The sequence below is a fragment of the Primulina eburnea genome, chromosome 14, assembly GCF_022965805.1.
Source record: "Primulina eburnea isolate SZY01 chromosome 14, ASM2296580v1, whole genome shotgun sequence".
Lineage (NCBI taxonomy): Eukaryota > Viridiplantae > Streptophyta > Magnoliopsida > Lamiales > Gesneriaceae > Primulina > Primulina eburnea.
Window position 1 is genome coordinate 27,845,639 of NC_133114.1, and position 17,121 is coordinate 27,862,759.

The 17,121-nt window shown below is 30.0% G+C and overlaps 3 protein-coding genes across 4 annotated transcripts; 1 reads left to right on the forward strand and 2 right to left on the reverse strand.

Annotated features, from left to right (window-relative positions):
* Positions 1 to 6,725: 6,725 nt before the first annotated feature.
* Positions 6,726 to 8,728, reverse strand: LOC140811579 (S-adenosylmethionine synthase 2-like). Its single transcript, XM_073169542.1, has 2 exons — positions 8,568 to 8,728; positions 6,726 to 8,108 (listed from the first exon to the last, which is right to left on the reverse strand). The coding sequence occupies exon 2, from the start codon at positions 8,096 to 8,098 to the stop codon at positions 6,911 to 6,913; it is 1,188 nt and encodes a 395-aa protein (XP_073025643.1). The 5' UTR covers positions 8,099 to 8,108; positions 8,568 to 8,728; the 3' UTR covers positions 6,726 to 6,910.
* Positions 8,729 to 12,210: 3,482 nt separating this feature from the next.
* On the reverse strand, positions 12,211 to 14,298 carry LOC140813159 (uncharacterized). Of its 2 annotated transcripts, none has more exons than XM_073171614.1 (3): positions 13,502 to 14,298; positions 12,517 to 12,875; positions 12,211 to 12,383 (listed from the first exon to the last, which is right to left on the reverse strand). In XM_073171614.1, exons 1-3 carry the CDS (start codon positions 13,927 to 13,929, stop codon positions 12,247 to 12,249), a joined length of 924 nt encoding a protein of 307 aa, XP_073027715.1. In that variant the 5' UTR covers positions 13,930 to 14,298; the 3' UTR covers positions 12,211 to 12,246. The 2 variants fall into 2 exon arrangements, with proteins under 2 accessions (XP_073027715.1, XP_073027714.1); XM_073171613.1 differs by having other exon boundaries at positions 12,514 to 12,875.
* A 15-nt stretch (positions 14,299 to 14,313) lies between these two features.
* LOC140813160 (inositol transporter 4-like) lies at positions 14,314 to 17,093 on the forward strand. Its single transcript, XM_073171615.1, has 6 exons — positions 14,314 to 14,939; positions 15,049 to 15,119; positions 15,221 to 15,556; positions 15,648 to 15,752; positions 15,880 to 16,494; positions 16,583 to 17,093. Exons 1-6 carry the CDS (start codon positions 14,804 to 14,806, stop codon positions 17,060 to 17,062), a joined length of 1,743 nt encoding a protein of 580 aa, XP_073027716.1. The 5' UTR covers positions 14,314 to 14,803; the 3' UTR covers positions 17,063 to 17,093.
* Positions 17,094 to 17,121: the final 28 nt, after the last annotated feature.

Sequence of the window (17,121 nt, forward strand, 5' to 3'; positions counted from 1 at the left end):
AAAGTCCACAATTTTTCTTAAACCATAGAAAAATATTATACTATTGACAAAATATATCTAGCAACAACAAAGCATGTGTTAACTTGTCATATAATTAAAACTTAGAATCATGCATAATCATTGAATTAGAACAAAATCGCATGCCAAAAATCTACTGGATATTATAGATTTTAATAATTTATCCATATTTGTCGTTCATCAGAGGACTCTTAGACCTACCAAATTTTGTAGTTCACCTATTATTTTCATAATAGATAATATCACAAAAATAATATAAGCAAGAACATAAAAACTCAAATTAAAATATCTTCTATCAATCTAAGTAAAAAAAAAAATTGATTAGAGAATATAATAATGTCGTAAAAAAATTAAATATTGATTTATGGACAGAAGTTTGGAAATACAATTGTCTCAATAAATAAAAAATATTATCTCTTGATATTCTGAGACATAACGTAAAAACGAAGAAATATTTCAATTTTTTAATATTTTATAAGTCACTTCAAACTAAGTAATCTAAGCAAACAGAAAACATGCATTATGTGTTTAAAAATTAACAAAATATCTCAACAATAAAAAGTTGAAAAATTACCATTTTTGTTGGATATTTGATTTTGTTTCTCTTTTCTTCGTGCAAACAACAAATCACATAAACAATCCAAAAACAATTACATGATCAATACAAATGACATATAACAATCAAACATGTTAACGCTATGGTAAAAAAAACTCCTCATTGCAAGAACACGAAATGATCAAATGGAGCATATTATTTAGTAATATTTATTTAGCAGCATTTATAAAAAAATTGACTAAATAACTTAAAAACAGTGTTTGAAATCACTTACATACAAACATTTCTCTCAATCACATATCTATATTGACACATAAAGAGTTTGAAAATATTTTTATTCTAAATGGGAGAAAGAAATTTTGTATGGCATTAATATTTATTAATAATTTATTTTTATTCAGTCCGACTCATCTCCCTTTGTCTTCCTATTATTATTTGACGGCAATATATAAATTTAAGTGATTAAAATTAAATTTAAAAGTAAATTAAAATAATAATTAGTTTGATTGAGTTAAATACATTATTAATGATCTTATTAAACTAACATAAAAAATGACTTAAATAACAACATTAACATGACAAATTGTAAAACAAAAAAAATAATATAATAGTAAGCTCACAAATGAAAGTCATATATTTAATAGATTAATTAATAGATATTATATTATTTAATAATATGTATTTAGCATCATATATTGAAAATTGATTAAATAACTTAAATGTTTGCAATGAAATCACTTACATACAAACATTTTCTCTCAATCACGTATTTTGTTGATACATAAGTAATCTATATATATCTACCTTCTAAATGGGAAAAAAATGTTTTATATGATCTTAATATTTATTAATAATTTAATTTTATTCAATCACACTCATCTCTATTTGTTTTCCCATTATTACATTAATGTTCGTAACATTAACAATTTATTTAAATTTATAACATTATGATAGTGATTTTCTGTGAATTTGATGTTAATGTAAATATTAAAGTAAATAATTAAATTTAAAAATAAAAACATATTAATGATTATTATTAAATGAATATATGAAAAAATATATATATATATAATTATGATAGTGATTTTATGTGAATTTGATATCAATGTAAATATTAAAGTAATTAATTTTAAATTTAAAAATAAAAATTATTAATGATTATTATTAAAAGAATAAATGAAAAAGAAAATATGTAGTAATTAATTTTAAATTTAAAAATAAAAATATATTAATGATTATTATAAAATGAATAGATGATAAACAAACAAAAAAATAAACATGTATTTATGATAGTGATTTTCTGTGAATTTGATGTCAATGTAAATATTAAAGTAATTAATTTTAAATTTAAAAATAAAAATATATTAATGAAATGATTATTATTAAAAGAATATATGAAAAAGAAAACGTGTATTAATGATTATTATTAAATGAAAGTAAGGATATTTATGTAAATTATTATTATTAAATGGAGGTACGGATATTTATGTAAATTCACAATTCACATTCATATATTTAGATTAGTATTAGCATATAGATATAAATATAGATTAAACATCGACGTATAAATTTAAAATTTCTTATTTTCTGTTTTGTTAAATATAAATTTTTTTTGTATTATTTGTAGAAAAACTAAGATTATGAAAAATATAATCAATACATAAATTATAAAAATAAGTTCGAAACCTCTATTAACATAATTTTTTGTATTATTTATTTTAATAAAAGAATGTATAACACTATTGCTATTATTTATAAGGTATTTTCACAAAATCAAATAATTTTATAAATAATATTATTACATATTGATTCGAATCATTAGTTGTTGAATAAATACTTTGATATTATTTGTAGTCATGCCATCAAAGTGAGTGAAAGAGTAATAAATAATAATTAGTCAATGGATTAATAATAATTAACTAATTACATAAAAGGAAGAAAAAATATCATTAGAGTACAATATTATTAAGGATAATAGAGGAAATTCACAATTCAATCCGTATATTTATATAGATATAGAAGATATAGATTATAACATTATGATAGTGATTTTTTGTGAATTAGTATAGATTAAAAATTTATTTAAATTTTTAACATTATGATAGTGATTTTTTGTGAATTTGATGTTAATGTAAATATTAAAGTAAATAATTTTAAAATTAAAAATAAAAATATATTAATGATTATTGTTAAATGAGTAGATGAAAAAATAAATAAACATGTATTTATAATAGTGATTTTCTTGAAAAAGTGAGTGAAAGAGTAATAAATAATAATTAGTCAATGGATTAATAATAATAATTAACTAATTACATAAAAGGAAGACAAAGTGTCATTAGAATACAATTTCAACTGTGAATTTGATGTCAATGTAAATATTAAAGTAAATAATTAAATTTAAAAATAAAAACATATTAATGATTATTATTAAATGAATAGATGAAAAAAAAAATAAGTAATTATGATAGTGATTTTATGTGAATTTGATGTCAATGTAAATATTAAAGTATTTAATTTTAAATTTAAAAATTAAAATATATTAATGATTATTATTAAAAGAATATATGAAAAAAAAAATATGTAGTAATTAATTTTAAATTTTAAAATAAAAATATATTAATGATTATTATAAAATGAATAGATGAAAAACAAACAAAAAAATAAACATGTATTTATGATAGTGATTTTTTGTGAATTTGATGTCAATGTAAATATTAAAGTAATTAATTTTAAATTTAAAAATAAAAATGTATTAATGAAATGATTATTATTAAAAGAATATATGAAAAAGAAAACATGTATTAATGATTATTATTAAATGAAGGTAAGGATATTTAATTAAATTATTATTAAATGAAGGTAAGGATATTTATATAAATTCACAATTCACATTCATATATTTAGATTAGTATATAGATATAAATATAGATTAAACATCGACATATAAATTTATAATTCCTTATTTTCTGTTTTGTTAAATATAAATTTTTTTTTGTATTATTTGTAAAAAAACTAAAATTATGAAAAATATAATTAATACATAAATTGTAAAAATAAGTTCGAAACCTCTGTTAACATAATTTTTGGTATTATTTATTTTAATAAAAGAATGTATAACACTATTACTATTATTTGTAAGGTATTTTCTCAAAATCAATTAATTTTATAAATAATATTATTACATATTGTTTCGAATCATTAGTTGTTGAATAAATACTTTGATATTATTTGTAGTCATTCCATGAAAGTGAGTGAAAGAGTAATAAATAATAATCAGTCAATGGATTAATAATTAACTAATTACATAAAAAGAAGAAAAAATATCATTAGAGTACAATTTTAATGAGGATAATAGAAGAAATTCACAATTCAATCCGTATATTTATTCACAATTCACAATTCATTAACAATTTATTTAAATTTTTAACATTATGATAGTGATTTTTTGTGAATTTGATGTCAATGTAAATATTAAAGTAAATAATTTTAAAATTAACAATAAAAATATATTAATGATTATTGTTAAATGAGTAGATGAAAAAATAAATAACCATGTATTTATTTATAATAGTGATTTTCTTGAAAAAGTGAGTGAAAGAGTAATAAATAATAATTAGTCAATGGATTAATAATAATAATTAACAAATTACATAAAAGGAAGACAAAGTGTCATTAGAATACAATTTTAATGGGGACAATAGAGGAAATTCACAATTCAATCCATATATTTATATAGATATAGATTATATAGATATAGATATAGAATATAGCTAGAGATTAATAGATCGGAAAGACTAAAATTCATTTATCTTCAATTTATTTTAAATTTCATTAATTAATAGATGAAAAACATGGGGAAAAAAACATGGGGAAAAAATAAAAAATGGAGTGTGTAAATTCACAAAAAATTAAACATGTATTTAATGATTATTATTAAATGAAAGTAAGGACATTTATGTGAATTAATAGATGAAAAACATGGGGAAAAAAACATGGGGAAAAAATAAAAAATGGAGTGTGTAAATTCACAAAAAATTAAACATGTATTTAATGATTATTATTAAATGAAAATAAGGACATTTATGTAAATTCACAATTCACATTCATATATTTATATAGATATATAGATTTTATGTTAGTTACGATGGATTTCAAGTTCACCTAATAATGATGTCATTTGAAATTCATTTTAAACATAAACACGATTTTATATTTCGATTTATTTTTTATTTTGAAAGAAAGTTGAAGTAAATGAACAGAAATCTATATTTGGTCCCTATCAATGATTTCTGAATGTCTGGTTTCTGTGCTTCTAATAGATATATCCAAACGTTCAATCAAATGCAAATATTCGAAACTGAAATTTCATTTTTTTGAAAAAAAAACGTGTATCCACATTTATTCTATCTATATCTTAGTGGGGTGTATTCAATTCAGAGTTTTGATGATTTTTAATGACTTTTTTAAATGATAGACTTTTATGGATTTGATAAATTTTTATTGACTTTTATGGAATCTCACAGATTTATAAACAGATTTATGTGGATTTATGTAGACTTTTTTGCAAGATTTTTATAGACTTTTATAGATTTTTTTTATAAAATTTTATAAGTTTTGTAATTAACTATAACATGTGATTTTTTATTAATTTCTTTGAACCAATAATTAATTGACATATATAACATATTCAATTTGAAATTATTTTTAATATTTATATTAATAAATAAATTTACTTATTTAAAAGTTAAACCGTTTAATCCTTACATGTATATATATGTGGGTTTATATACATGTTTGTAAATTTTTTAAAAATACATCAATTGATTAACATGTAATTTTATTTTTAAATTGATAATATAAATGTAAAAATAATATTATTTATTATTGTGTGAATATAATTTTGTATAAAAATATCATAGCTTACATATTAATTAAAAATACGAAAAGGAATTTAAAAAATCATTGTTGTTACGCAACTATTCAATTATTAAGAATTAAACAACATTTTTTTGATCATCTTTTATTATTATTGAATATTAAATTAATTTGTATAAAATATAAATTAAAAATCACAAAATCAATTCTATAATTCAAAATTTCCCCGTGTTATTAAAATAAAAAATTATTAAATGAATAATCAGCCAAAAAATGAAAAATTTGAAAAAGAAAGATGAAAATATATATAGAGATACACTTCGAAAATTTGAGAGAGTAATAGAAATAGATGAGAGGAGAGAAGATATGAAGATATGTGATGTGAAGCGACAGAGAGAGAGTTAGAAGTTTTAAAAATCCATTCAAATCTTTGGGGTGAACCAAATACAATTTTTTACAATTTGTAGTTGTACCTTAGGCTTTAATGTTTGTATGTCAATGAATTCCATGGAGTTATTAAAAGTCCATGAAAAATTTGAATACCTATAGACTTTTATAGAGTTTATAAAAGTCAATGTTGAATACCACTTGACTTTTTAAAACTCCATGAAAGTCTATTTTGAATACCACGAGACTTCTATAGAGTATGCAAAAGTCTTGATTGAATACGTCTAGATTTTTAAAATCTACAAAAGTCATTAAAAATCAATAAATTTCCCACGTTGAATACACCCCCTTTAGATAACAGAGATACAGATCGTATTTATATATTTTACATTCCTATTTTTAAATAGTTAAATTTTATGTATTGTATGGACAGTAAATTTAAGTGGTATTTTAAAGAGTAAAAAATCACTTCAAGAGCTATGTTAATAAATATAGATTCGATGCTTCATGCTAATATTATAACTAACAATATTTTTAAATAGAAAAAATTAGCAATATAAGTCGAGTTATTTTAGAAAGCAAGGCATTTAAAAAATGAATTTGCTTAAATTCGTAATTCGGTTGATTGATTCAATTATCCATTCTGAACCCTGTATTTTATGGAGATATTGCTTTGATTTTTTTTGTTTCCACAGTCTTCCGAGTTTCTCTATGGTTTGATCCAAGAAAATGCCATCATCTGTCAATTTGACAGGTTTCAGAATCCTCGGTGCTAAAGATTCTAAGTCTAAGGTTTGACAATCTTTTACAGTCTAACAAATTCAAGCGAGTGCTGTTCTATTGGTTCTTTGTTTACTACATAAAGAATCTATTTATTCATATTTATAACTAAAATATAAATTCCAGTTTTCCATTAAAAACATGCAACTCTAAACATGATGTTACAAAATAAATATGCGACGACGTACCCGTCTATAATAAGTGTATGTAAAAACAAACAATAAATGAAAGCAAAATCCATGGAAGCTAGGTTCATGCTGGAGGTGATGGCACTCTATTGTTCCAATTCCGATTTTAAACTTGAGCTTGAGCCTTGTCATGCTTGAGAGGCTTCACCACTTCCCAAGTGAAATCTGGGTCATCTCTACCAAAATGCCCATAAGCAGCAGTCTTCAAGAACCTATTACCGGAACCCCTCTTCAGATCCAGGTTGATAGAGATCATACCAGGCCTGAAATCAAAGTTCTCCTTCACAATATTGAGAATTTCTTTATCAGGGATTTTTCCGGTCCCGTACGTGTCCACAAACACCGACAGGGGCTCCGGTACACCAATGGCATAAGAAACCTGAACTATGCACCTCCTAGCAAGTCCACCAGCCACAATGCTCTTGGCGGCTTGCCTAACGATATATGCGCCACTCCTGTCGACCTTAGTTGGGTCCTTCCCCGAAAAAGCACCGCCTCCATGAGCTCCCCACCCTCCATAAGTGTCGATGATGATCTTGCGACCTGTTAGACCAGCATCACCATGGGGGCCACCGATGACGAAACGGCCAGAAGGGTTGAGGTGGAAGATGGTCTTTTCGTCAAGGTACTTTTCGGGAATGACAGGCTTGATGACATGCTCCTTCAGGTCGGCAGCGATCTCATCATTGGTCACGGTCTCATCGTGTTGAGTCGAGATCAGGACGGTATGGACACGGAGAGGAACCGTGGCACCATTCTCGTTGTAGTACTCGACTGTCACTTGGGTTTTACCATCGGGCCTCAACCATGGGCAAGTACCATCCTTTCGGACCTCGGTGAGACGAGCACCAAGTTTGGTGGCAAGAACATGGCTAAGGGGCATCAATTCAGGGGTCTCATCTGTGGCGTACCCGAACATATGGCCCTGATCACCAGCACCAATCTCCTCGGGCCGCTTGGTAAGATGACCATGGACACCCTGAGCAATATCAGGACTCTGCTGCTCGATGTTAACTAGAACCTTGCAGTTGTCAGCATCCAAACCCACATCATCCGATACAAATCCGATGGCACGGCAAGTGTCACGGACAATTTTCTCGTAGTCAACATCGGCCTTGGTGGTGATCTCGCCAAACACCATGACCATATTAGTCTTGGTGCAAGTCTCACAAGCAACTTTGCTCTCGGGATCCTGGGCAAGGCAGGCATCAAGAACCGCATCGGAGATCTGGTCGCAGAGCTTGTCAGGGTGTCCCTCATTCACCGACTCCGATGTGAACAAATAAGTTTCCATCTCTTTCAGCCTACAGAACATTCGTACAAATTAAGAATTTTTGCTCACCAATTATAAAGAAAAACATAAAAACACAGATTCTGCTAAATTATTTGTCCTCGTGATCATCATTCCCACCTCCATGGAACCCTGGACTTGTTAAAGGAACTCATAGATCTGAATTACCATCACAAATTTCCTTTAAGACAGCACTAAAAGTTACTAGATTTTCAAGAGTTCACAAACCATCAAAACCCAACATCCCGAAAAACCACAAAATACAAAAGAGAGAGAAAAGGGTCGCCTTTTTCCAATAAAACACGAGATATAACGCAATCAACATAAACCCAACATCCCAAATCACAAAAAGAGAGAAAAAGACCGCCATTTCACCCAGATCTAAAGCGCTCGACATGTCTCCATTATCCGCAAATGAAAGAAAAACCATGGAAAATTATACCGACAATCAGAGAGAGAGAAAGAGTCATACCTAGGGTCGAAATGGGAGGTGAAAAGAAGCAGAGACGGATAGAAAGCAGTGGAAAGCGATGAGAATAAGGCAGGCGGAGATTGACAAATATATAGAGACCAAACAGCGTCCCCTTTGGATGGAATCTCAGTGTAGATTCATTCATTCGCCTAACATGGAGGCTGAGGTGAATACAGCTCGCTTTCTAATTTCTTTTTATACAAATCAAAATTCAAATCTATTCTCGTTCAATATTTGTAAAATTAATAAATTATTCTACATTTATGATTATAATATGATAAAACAACATTTTCTAATGTTGCAATGGTAATTTTCTTTGGACAAAATGTAAGGGAATTATTAATTTATATATATATATATATATTTTGAATTCTCAAGTTGATTTTGAAACGCAAATGAGAAAGTCCATTTCGACTAGCCGATCTTATGGTCAACGTAAGACATCTTTACTAAATTTATTTTAAAGACTTCTGGACCTCTAACTGCTGTCATTCCATATGTATTAGATGTGTTGGATAAACATCCAAACCAAACTTTTGATAATTTATATTTTTTTATGACATTGGAACTCGCAGTCGATATTTTTCGTTGCACATTGAGTAAATTTTTGGACTAACGTAACCACGTTATTCAAGTAAACTATGGTGGAAAAGTTCGTTCGATAAGCTGTTGGTATATACTATATCAACTAGGATACCTTTGAGACTAATTTATATTGTCATGATTTGTGATATGGAGAATATTTAAGTAAGACTTACATCCTTCAACCTTACTATAGAATTTTGACATATAGAAAAACATATTTCTATAAAATTGATGAGTATCTTGCCATATTAATTTAAGCACATATTGGCAAACCAATGAATCAAATCCCATGAACATGGGAGTGGCAAATTTATTACCAAAAATGAAAGACATGTTACATAAATACAAAAATATTAGTTATTTTTCATCATTCCAATACTATTTTAGCAATCTCACCCAAATTTTGTTTCTGTAATTGAGATTTGGAGAAGGTTTCCTAAGAAAAAACTTGGTACCTAGAATCAAAGTTAAGCGTTACACATTTATATATAGAGTAGGTCATTTGTGATACGGTCTCACGAATCTTTATCTGTGAGACAAATCAATAATGGATGACCCAAATAAGAGATCCGGCTCACAAAATACGACCCGTGAAATCATCTCACACAAGTTTTTGCTTTATATATAACTTGACGTAGCATCGGGCAATAACTAGAAAAAAAAACTTGATTTGCTAAATAATGTCATGTATAATGTACACAAATTGAGTTTAAACATGAGCCAAGAATCGTTTGATTCTCATTACGGAAAATCTAGATTAATCAAACTATTCAGATAATGGTGAATCAAACACAGTTGACGTACAAATCAAATGAAAACTTGAATACAAAATTTTACAACGTCGTTGTTTTGTAAGTCGATCAAACTATATTAAAAAGAAATCAAAACAAAATTATGTTTAATTTAAAAGTTATGTTTTCTACGTGGAGTGAGTTAAGAGAGAGTTTCTCAGTGTTATTATAGAATTAAATATTTTGATGTTATTAACATATAAATATATTTTTTACTATGACACAATCTTTTAAATCTATACGATATTATTAAGTTTGAGATTCTTAGAGTAATTATCTGACATCAAAATATTTAATTCCATAATTATCCTTCTTATCATACTAAAAACTTTATCAAGTCACTATATATTTTACATAGAAAAAATCTAAACAAACTTCCCTTTTAAATCGAACAGCTCTTCTAAATTGAAAATAATTTGTGTAGATTGTATAGTATTATTTGATCAAATTATAAATAATAACATATGCAACGCATGTGCATCTTTTATTAATTTATAGAGTGATAGCACTTTTTAGAATAACTATTTTGGTACGACTACTTCAATATTGCAATTACTAACCTTATTTTTTTAATTGTATTAATTATTTATTTGAACTTATATAAAAAAATAAATATGTTCACAAAAGTAGACAATATAATTATCCTGAATAACATGAAAAAAATAAAATAAAAATTTAAGGGCACCGAAAAACAAAAAAAAAAAATAAATAAATAAAACACAAAATAAAAAATGTCAAATTTCAAATATCTCCACTAAAAATATTAAACATTTTCGGGACAAAAGAAAATGAAAGGAAAGCGTCCAAAAAGTGACAACGCGGTGACGCCCACAACACCGACGGGCGACGGCCCTCCCACGTTACGCGTTACTCGGCCCACAACGTGTATGGAATTAATGTTTTGATGTTTACCAATCACCAAACATAATATAATGAAATATGTTATTTTTATTACACTAAGCATTTATGGATTATTATATAATAATTATGTGTAATAACGTGACAAAAAGTTGATATGATTATGCTATAAAAATATTATTAATTTTGAAATATTAATTTAAATGAACAAGCTATTTGTAAATCGATCATAAAAAAAAAACATTCATGATTCCGTGTTCATTTAGCACGTGCTTACTTGTTCATATTAGATCAACTTGTGTTACCCTATCAAGTGTAGCCGTTCAAAACTACATGTGGGAAAATTTGTTTCTTCTTGTGAATTGACGATTCTTAAATAGACAGAGTTTGTTGTGTGGAGTTGTTACTGAGAGTTTTGATTTAGCCAGTGATAAGTACTAATCCAAGTAAGTGTGTACAAGAGTCGTATCAATCAAAGTTTTTTATATAATTAATTCTTTAGTAGAAATATGGTTACATAAGAGTTTTTATATCCGAACATCCATAAAATCTTGTCTCTTTTTAATTACTTATTTACTTCAATCTATTTATTTATTTTATATAACCGCTATGTTAATCGATTGCTCATATTGAATATATATTATATTACTAGTTTAGTTAGATCGTTTTCACACTCAAAATTCTTTTTTGTAGTCCCTGAGTTTAGTTGTTCAAGAAATAATTTTAACAGCTGATAATTGATAAAGTCATTTAAAGTTTTGCAAGTATTTAGAAGAATCCATTCACCTCATCTAAAATTTTTTCGATCCCAATAAGTGATATCAAATATGGTTTTTCTTGAACTCTGACATTCATAAATTCATAATGTTATCAAAGATGATTTTTCTTGAATTCGCAAATAATACAATTTCAAAATATACTTTGTTGTGTTAGAAATACAATATGATATAATCTTATTAGGGAGGTTGAATATTTGAATTAAAATCAATGATGAAAGAACAAATTTGAGTTTTTTTTCAAAGTAGCTGACAAATAATACGAGCAAAAACTTGTGTGAGACGATCTCATAGGCCGTATTTTGTGAGACAGATCTCTTATTTGACTCATCCATGAAAAAAAATATTTCTTTTTCATACTAAGAGTATTACTTTTTATTGTGAATATCAGTTGGGTTGACCCGTCTCACAGTTAAAAATTTGTGAGATCGTCTCACAAGAGGCCTACTCAATAACATGATATATCTTTATTTTATTTTAAAGATAAAAGATAATTCAACGGACCAAAAAAATCCGTTGGAAAGGCTTCATCAAATGTAGTAGTGAAGGCGTGGGAATTGAACATGAATATAGAATGGGACCGAGTGTAATTTCAAATTTCTGAAGGACCCATATTAAATTTCAATTTCAAATTTCTAATTAAAATTGATAGCTGCATTTTTGTCAACCTCAAACAATTTGATTGAAACAAGAATTTGGGAACTTAAAAAAAATGAACCCAATTAGCAAACCAAATGCTCCAAGCAATGAAGAAGATGCCTTATAATTACCCATTCCACCATTTATGGTACCTGCACTTCCTGCAGCTGAACCATATATATATACAACAAAACCATGTTAATCACAAGAAATAAAAATTAATTATGCAAAACCAATATTGGTATTAATGATTCATATTATCGCACAGATTAATTAGATAGTTAATTAATGAATTACCACAGAGTCTCGTAGCATTGTTGGTATTGGAGCAAATGCAGGAGAATCCTTCAGTCTCGACATCAAAACCACAACTTCCCCCGGACTTTGCACAGTGGTCGCACCCCGAATCGGGCATGCTGTACGAGAGTTTGATTCCGTATAGCCAATCCAAGGGAACGACACCGGCCAATCCGTCCACATTATACACACTGGTGTAATGGGAGCAATCGAGTATATTCATGCTCATGTACTTGATGGTGCCGTAGGTGGTGAAGCAACACGGTGGTGTGCCGTTAGAGAGGAGGTGGAAGAGCCTGAAGGAGGTGCATCCGCCGTAGAGCTCGTCGCATGTGTGGCCGGAGAAGTTGAAGCACAAGGACCTGCACGCACGCACCATAGGTTCTTATACTAACTTTTGATCATTCTTTTATTAAAAACGCTTGGCTCATGGATAAATAAAACACGATTATATTTTTAAATGAATTCTTTAATTATGAGTCGAGCAACCTAGCTACTACTATGAATTCACAAATAGATAATAATTGATTATAAAAACATAATATATGAGTGTGGAAAACATCACAGAAATTAATATTATATGTATGTATGTGTGTGAATATATATTAATTTTTCATTAAATCGTTTTTTTTAAAAATAAAAATAATTTAGGATCAATATTAATTGAGTTCTTTTTATGTAAGATAAGTTATAACAAGAAAAGTGAATGTTTATGGACTCCAAACTTTTTTCTTCCAAGAATCATTTAATCGGAATATACAACATATCAAACTTTTTTCCAGAATTTTCATAATCAAAATCATTTTTAATTTTAGGTATCCGTTTTCCTAATTTTCTTGTCTTTAATCAAATATATATATTTTTAAAAGATTGTATTTTTTTTAAAATACAAAACAAAAAATTAAGATTGTTAAAACAAATACTAAAATTCATTCTTCAGTGGGAGCAAGCAACAAAGCTCAATGGGAAGCTAGCTCCGAGACTGTACCTGTAGTGGTTGAGCACAGGGGAGTCAACTGAGCAGTTCATGAGCACGAACACCGTGTCCGGAGACGGCGGAATCATGGCCGACTGAATATCCGTCATGACAAAGTCATGGTGGGGCTGGAGGATGGAGCAGGTGGACATGGCTGGGTCGAATATCACTATGCTTTTCTTGTTGTAATCAATGGTTTGAATCTTGTAGCTTCCAGACGGGGTGAGGAAGAAGAGGTCGGTGGCGGAGCAGTTGAGCATGTGGCGGAACTGAGCGGCGCCGCACCCATCGTCGATTCCAAAAGGGTAGTTTATGGGAATGTTGTTGCAGATAGTTCGACAGAGACAGCAGACTTTGATCAAGAAATTCGGAAATATGATCAAGATCCATAAGTTGAACTTGACAAATCGTGCTACTGAAATGTGAATATGGGGAATCATGATGGATTCTTCTTGTTTCTTTTCTTTTTTCCCTTTTTTTTTCTTATGTTTATTCTGATTACATATTTCTTGATAGGGGGATAATGAGTGCTATTGATCAGCGTAAATTGCTCAATGTTAATTCTCTTTTACAGCTTTATTGACTAAAACGTTGAAATTTGGTAAAAAGTTAGCATGCAAAACTCCAAGTTTTCTGCTTTTTGTCGACCCTTTTCAAGATTTAAATTGATCAATTATAATATTTCTTGGAATGGGTTTTTGGAAGTAACTATTAATATATATACCCGTCCACGGTCCATACAACTCATCGGCAGAAAAGAAAACGGGTAAATTCCATGCTACAGGTTGGGCAGCACATCAACGGCTTCAATTGATATAAGATAAATCACGTGGGGCCGTTGAATCTAACCTTAGGACAAGCCTGCATCTAATTTCTCAAGAAAAGGTTGCCTTATTACTATTATTTTCTTTTTGTTTCATTTGAAGTACTTGAAATTTGAGATAGGATTACAGATTGAGACTTGTTTTCGTTAATCCCATGGTGTCATTGATCTTCTAGGCCAAATTTCATCATCGTGAATGGGATCATTTACTAAATTTGGAGTCAATATTGTACGAGAGGTCCAAAAAAATTTGATTTTGTTCTCTCAAATATGCATGAAAAATATAATTATATTTCAATCATTCCATACAAATTTTTTTTTACAGAATCTTTTTTCTTGCAGATATTGTTTATATATACGTAGATATATATAAAATATATATTCATTGTTGTATCAAAGAAGAGTCCTTTTTGTCATTCCCTTCTCTTTCTTGGAACCAAATCCTGCTATTCTCCAACAAAAACTCCTTATTTTTGTATTTGTGTATCAACATGGTTGAGGGAGGGATCTCACATGCAGATAAGACCGAGTTTACAGAATGTTGGAGAACAGCATGGAGAACACCTTACATTATGAAGTTGGCCTTATCAGCAGGCATTGGAGGACTCCTCTTTGGCTATGATACAGGTCAATAACATGCCTCAAAGTGTTTGTTATAAAAATAAATCGAAATAATTGATCGTCCTTTAATCTTTTCAAAAAGGGATCAATTCATGCATGTTTGATTTTGGTGTAGGTGTTATTTCTGGTGCCCTTCTGTACATCAGGGAGGATTTTGAGTCAGTAGATAGAAAGACATGGCTACAGGTATATATAATATATTATTCTCCATTAATTGATTTTATTGTCGATGTAAACCATTTTCACGGGAATCAAAGTTTAACTTCACCATATTTGCGTATTAATAGGAAACCATTGTGAGCATGGCTGTTGCGGGTGCCATCTTTGGTGCTGCAATAGGTGGATGGATCAATGACAGGTTCGGACGAAAAATGTCGATTTTGATAGCCGATGTTCTGTTCTTTTTCGGTGCAATTATCATGGCTGTTGCTCCTGGACCATGGATGATAATCCTCGGTAGAATTTTCGTGGGATTGGGAGTAGGAATGGCATCCATGACCGCTCCTCTGTATATTTCAGAAGCTTCACCTCACAGAATCAGAGGTGCGCTTGTCAGTACAAATGGTCTTCTTATCACCGGAGGGCAATTTCTTTCTTACCTTATCAATCTAGCTTTCACTCATGTAACATTTTTTTTTTAATGAATCACTGATTCTATAAACAAGAAATATTATCACTCTGAGGGGAGACTGAACCATCTGGAATACGCTTCAGGTCCCTGGAACGTGGCGTTGGATGCTTGGCATTGCTGGTCTTCCTGCACTAGTTCAGTTCATTTTGATGCTGTCACTCCCTGAGTCTCCAAGATGGCTCTTCAGACGTAAGCAAGACTGTTCCTTTTGCATTCGCCGGCACATTTTGTCTGCTACACTCCATCATTAAGTTGCTTTGAGTTTTCACTCGTTAATTTGAGCAAAATTTGTCCTTTGGCATGTCAAACAATTATCAGGGTAAAGAGGATGAGGCCAAGTCCATCTTAAAAAAAATTTACCCCGCTGAAGAACTCGAGGATGAGTTGCACGCCTTGAAAGCATCTGTTGAGCAAGAAAAGCAAGGGGAACATCCTGGGGAAAGTGGTATATTTTCACGACTCAAGGGTGCATGGGGTAATGATGTAGTCAGGAGGGGACTGTACGCTGGTATTACCGTTCAAGTCGCTCAGCAATTTGTAGGCATAAACACCGTCATGTACTATAGTCCAACCATAATCCAGTTTGCCGGATTTGCTTCAAATAAGACAGCACTGGCGCTCTCTCTCATTACTTCTGGCCTGAACGCTCTCGGTTCCATAGTTAGCATGTGCTTCGTGGATCGCTATGGCAGGAGGAGACTGATGATTATTTCCATGATTGGGATCATTTCCTGTCTCGTGGTGTTATCTGTCGTCTTTTACCAAGCTTCCGCCAGTGCCCCTGATATCAGCAGCGTGGAAACTGCTTATTTTGGTGCCAATTCTACTTGCCGAGCCTACACTGAAGCTCCGGACTCATCATCATGGGGCTGCATGAGATGCTTGTCTAAGGACACTACCTGTGCTTTCTGCTCAGCACCTGGCAGCCTAGTACGTCCAGTATACAAGAATGCGTTGCAATAACTTGTAATTTATTCACTTTTCTTCGTCAATGATGTATTTTTCTTCTTCTTGGCAGTATCATCCTGGGGCATGTCTTGAAATGAATGATGCGGTGAGAGGTGCCTGCAGGGCAGATAAGCGAACGTGGTACACACAAGGGTGCCCAAGTAACATTGGATTTTTGGCCGTGGTGTTCCTCGGCCTATACATCATTGTCTACTCCCCTGGAATGGGAACTGTCCCGTGGATTGTCAACTCAGAGATATACCCCCTTAAATATAGAGGGATCGGTGGAGGCATTGCTGCAGTTTCTAACTGGAGTTCAAATCTTATAGTCAGTGAAACGTTTTTGACACTAACCGAGCACCTAGGGTCTGCTAGAACCTTCCTCTTGTTCGCGGGGTTTTCATTGATTGGGCTCGTATTCATTTTCTTCCTGGTACCGGAGACCAAAGGGCTGCAGTTCGAGGAGGTGGAGAAAATGCTGGAGAAAGGGTACTCTCCATTCAAGAAGGGAGACAAAGCTATAGAAGTTTGTCACACCGACAACAATTAAGTTCCAACCAGAAGTTGGGTATACATAAATACTCTCCCCTAAAAACATACATAAATACT